The sequence below is a fragment of the Gouania willdenowi genome, unplaced genomic scaffold (assembly GCF_900634775.1).
Source record: "Gouania willdenowi unplaced genomic scaffold, fGouWil2.1 scaffold_188_arrow_ctg1, whole genome shotgun sequence".
In the NCBI taxonomy this organism is placed as follows: Eukaryota; Metazoa; Chordata; class Actinopteri; order Blenniiformes; family Gobiesocidae; genus Gouania; species Gouania willdenowi.
In genome coordinates this window covers 342,940-347,336 of record NW_021144938.1, presented here as the reverse complement: position 1 = coordinate 347,336, position 4,397 = coordinate 342,940, and the positions used below count along the sequence as shown (strand labels likewise).

Sequence of the window (4,397 nt, the reverse complement as noted above, 5' to 3'; positions counted from 1 at the left end):
GTAAATGTTGCTTTTTGAAGCAGCACCGCCATCACGTAATGACGGACACGAGCAGAAAGACGGAACAGCGAACAGAGTTTGTGCCTTCATTTAGCTTTTAAATGCACTTTACACCTTCACATTTTACCAAAAACAACATGAATACGCTACCATAGCTTTGCATTTACATGAAATAAAAAGAAAAATACATTTCTCTCACTCACCAAGTCCCGTTTATCACGGTACCAATCTCCGCACTGGAACAGGTTGGAAAGCAAAAATACTTATCCAACAACTTTTAGACTAGTTTTCTGCTCTCCTTTCTTCCTTCCCTGCAGCAGCACCACCTGTATGTGTTCTCACTGCTCTCTATTCTGCAGAAGCTCCGTGTATGTTTCTGCCTGGTCTCCTTTTGTCCTATTTCTTTGCAGCAGCTCCGTGCATGTCTCCCTCGCTTAGCAGGTACATTTCAGGGAAACAATCCGGTTGGCTGATGCTAATCACATGGGTTACGCAGCTGCCTGCTAAATAGGAAGATACACTTTTTTAAAAAATTATTATTAAAGTAGATTGAACAATGAACCCACAAATTCACAGTTTTAAACTTTTAACAAATTCTTATAAATAAATAAAATATGAAAAACGTTTTAAAATATTTAATCATATTTACCTATTTAATAACTCTTTTCACATTTATTTATTTCTTTTTTATTACTGTTGTTTATAACATGCTTTCACTTTGATAAACACTGTTAACCTGGGTTACATTACCATGGCAACATTGTCCGTGAACTAAACCTGGTCGCTGGCAGGTTTTATCAAAGAAATCCTGGGTTTCTACCTGGCTCCGCCCACCTGAACACCGTTTCTTAACACTTTAATGAACCTTAACACTTTTCTCTGAAACACATGAGTAACATCACACACCACAGACGTGTTCACATAATTACTAATGTTGTGTTGCTTTACGACTTTTTTTTTTGTGCAAATGGTAGTTTTCTTTCTAACATTGTAGATGTAGATCATTAAGTGAAAGTCACTGAGAGGTTGATCTGCATTAAAACATTTACTGACATCAGTAAAGTTCTCTGGATAAAGTTCATCAGTAAAGTTCTCTGGATAAAAACCTGTGGATAATATAAAGGAGGAGATGATCATTTAAATAAATCAACTTTTAAGGCTCGATTGTTGTTTTATATTGTTATACAGTTAAGTCTGTAGAGCATACATCTTTAAAGGTATGATGATGAATGCTCTACAGACTTAACTTTTTTTAACTTGTTATTATTTTCATTTAATTCTTTTTTTTGTTTTCCTCTCTTCTCTAAGTTTTATTTGTATGTACTGTGTGTAATAACCAGTACGTAATTGCGTGTAATGTGTACATTATTGGAACGCAATGACGTACTGGTTATGACGTCAGACGTAGTGCGTGTAGTTCACAGTACACGGTGTCGAAACGCAGAGTGAAAGTTCTCTCTGACACTACAACTTCTCTCCAAAGCCTGAGCATTTAAAAAGAAAGATAAACAATGGTAAGACAGGATTTCATTGTCTTCATCTGCTTTATATTCATAATTGAACAAATGATTAGATTTTGCAATAAACAAATTAGCATATGACCAACTGATGTCATGATTAAGTGGTGCCAGGATCCTGATATATTGTTTTCTCTCTGCAGCGTGAGATTATTTCTATTCATGTGGGCCAAGCTGGAGTCCAGATCGGTAATTCCTGCTGGGAACTTTTCTGTCTGGAGCATGGGATTCAGCCAAACGGACAGGTGCTTTCTAACCAGGAATCTGGAGGAGGAGACGACTCCTTCAACACCTTCTTCAGTGAAACTGGGACAGGGAAACGTGTCCCCAGAGCGCTTTATGTAGACCTGGAGCCTACTGTCATCGGTTTGTAATCATATCATTACTCATTATTATATGATTATATCAGAACTATGACTAACAAACTTATAACTATACACAGAATACTTCTTTATACTGGAATCACTGTGAACACATTATCATTTCTTTTAAATATCAAGACAAAACAATGCAATTCTGTGATACAACAAACCCATTGAAAAAATATACAACCTATTTTAAAATTTAAAATTACAATAATACAACATAACACTTACAGGTATAGTGCAAATGTCTCAAGAAACAATAACAACAATGGTGCAAAAATCCAAAAACAATGTAAAACAGTGCAATCAAAAGTTAAAATACAGTATATACAGTTTCAGTTACTTTCCTGTTTGATTTTAGGTTTTGTGTTACTGACTAATCAAATCAAAGAACACAATGTGCAAACAACATAATATAATTACTGTATATAGAATAGAACAAGAATTAGAATAAAATAAATAGAAATATGAGCAGAAGATTAACATATAAAGTTACAGGTTTTTAGTATTAATATTCAATTAGTAGAAAACATGTACAGTGATTGTAAAGGGTGTGTTTCACGTTCATTAAACCTTTTTAAATTATCATTTAAAAAAAAAAGAAATGTGGTGCTATTTGGCCCCCTTCCAGCAGATGGCGCCCTGGGCCTGTGACTAAACATCAGGAAAACTGCACCAATTAAATAAGTCATGTTTTTTTTTAAAAAAAAAAACGTCTATGGATTGAAGATTATTCTGAATTGTGTATTTCATTAGATTATTTTGAAACTACATAACTTTACTGCTTTGATTTTCTCTATAGATGAAGTGCGAACAGGAACGTACCGTCAGCTGTTTCATCCAGATCACCTTATCACAGGAAAAGAGGATGCTGCCAACAACTATGCCCGAGGACACTACACCATTGGGAAAGAGATCATAGAACTTGTTATGGATAGGACTCGTAAAATGGTACAGCTAAAAGAAATGAAAGTTGCAGGAAATAAAACCTAATCTTAAAACTAATAAGGATTTTATTGCTTTTTTTTTTACAGGCGGATCAGTGCACTGGCCTGCAGGGATTTCTCATCTACCACTCCTTTGGTGGAGGCACTGGCTCTGGTTTCACCTCCTTGCTGATGGAGAGGCTCTCTGTTGACTATGGTAAAAAGGCCAAGCTTGAGTTTGCTGTCTACCCATCACCCCAGATTTCCACTGCTGTAGTTGAGCCTTACAACTCCATCCTGACCACCCACACCACCTTGGAGCACTCAGACTGTGCCTTCATGGTGGACAACGAGGCCATCTACGACATCTGCCAGAGGAACCTTGATATTGAGCACCCTTCATACCCTAATCTTAACCGTCTCATGAGCCAGACCGTCTCATCAATCACATCTTCTCTTCGTTTTGATGGAGCTCTGAATGTTGATCTGACAGAGTTTCAGACCAACTTGGTGCCTTACCCTCGTATCCACTTCCCAATGGCCACCTATGCCCCGGTCATCTCTGCTGAGAAAGCCTACCATGAGCAGCTGTCTGTGTCTGAAATCACAAACGCCTGCTTCGAGCCAGCCAATCAGATGGTGAAGTGTGATCCTCGCCATGGTAAATACATGGCCTGCTGTCTGCTGTATCGAGGTGATGTGGCGCCAAAAGACGTCAACGCTGCCATTGCAGCCATTAAGACCAAACGCTCCATCCAGTTTGTCGACTGGTGCCCCACTGGCTTCAAGGTGGGCATCAACTACCAGCCTCCCTCTGTGGTTCCTGGAGGAGACCTGGCCAAAGTGCAGAGGGCCGTTTGCATGCTGAGCAACACCACTGCCATCTCTGAGGCCTGGGCCAGACTAAACCACAAGTTTGACCTCATGTACGCCAAGAGAGCCTTTGTCCACTGGTATGTTGGAGAGGGAATGGAGGAGGGAGAATTCTCAGAGGCCAGAGAGGACATGGCTGCCCTGGAGAAAGATTATGAAGAAGTTGGCGCTGATAGTGTGGAAGATGAGGGAGAGGAAGGAGAAGAATATTAAAGGGCTTGATGTAACTGCACACCCCAAAAGTTTGTCATCAGTCATTGTTCCACCAACTGTTTGCGCTGCAGTGATGAATTAAAACTAATAATAATATATAAATAAATATATATATATATATATATATATATATATATATATATATATATATATATTAATAAATTAAGAACATTTAAACAGTAAATTTACTTCAGAACAGATGATGCACACATGGTAGCTCTGTCAGAACAGGACATGGAACAATGTGCAACACTGAAAGAGGCACGTGTAGAAACACGGAACAAACATTAGTTCCCCCCAGTCTTCCCAACACAGCCGCCCCCAATTGTCAGTCAGGATAATTGTCCATCCCCGGGAAGACTGCCTGGAGTACTATCTTCTTCCTCAGCCAACTGAGGAAGAGGGATCAACCGAACGACCGGACGGGTGTAAATCTTTGATTGCACCTTAATAGAAGCTGTATGTACCCGACCATCTGGAGCAGGAAAAGTCTCAGTCACAAT

The 4,397-nt window shown here is 39.0% G+C and overlaps 1 protein-coding gene across 1 annotated transcript; it reads left to right on the top strand.

Annotated features, from left to right (window-relative positions):
- The first annotated feature begins 1,424 nt into the window (after nucleotides 1–1,424).
- LOC114458794 (tubulin alpha chain-like) lies at nucleotides 1,425–3,913 on the top strand. The gene is made up of 4 exons (XM_028441177.1): nucleotides 1,425–1,514; nucleotides 1,661–1,883; nucleotides 2,685–2,833; nucleotides 2,917–3,913. The coding sequence occupies exons 1-4, from the start codon at nucleotides 1,512–1,514 to the stop codon at nucleotides 3,892–3,894; spliced, it is 1,353 nt and encodes a 450-aa protein (XP_028296978.1). The 5' UTR covers nucleotides 1,425–1,511; the 3' UTR covers nucleotides 3,895–3,913.
- The last annotated feature ends 484 nt before the right edge of the window (nucleotides 3,914–4,397 follow it).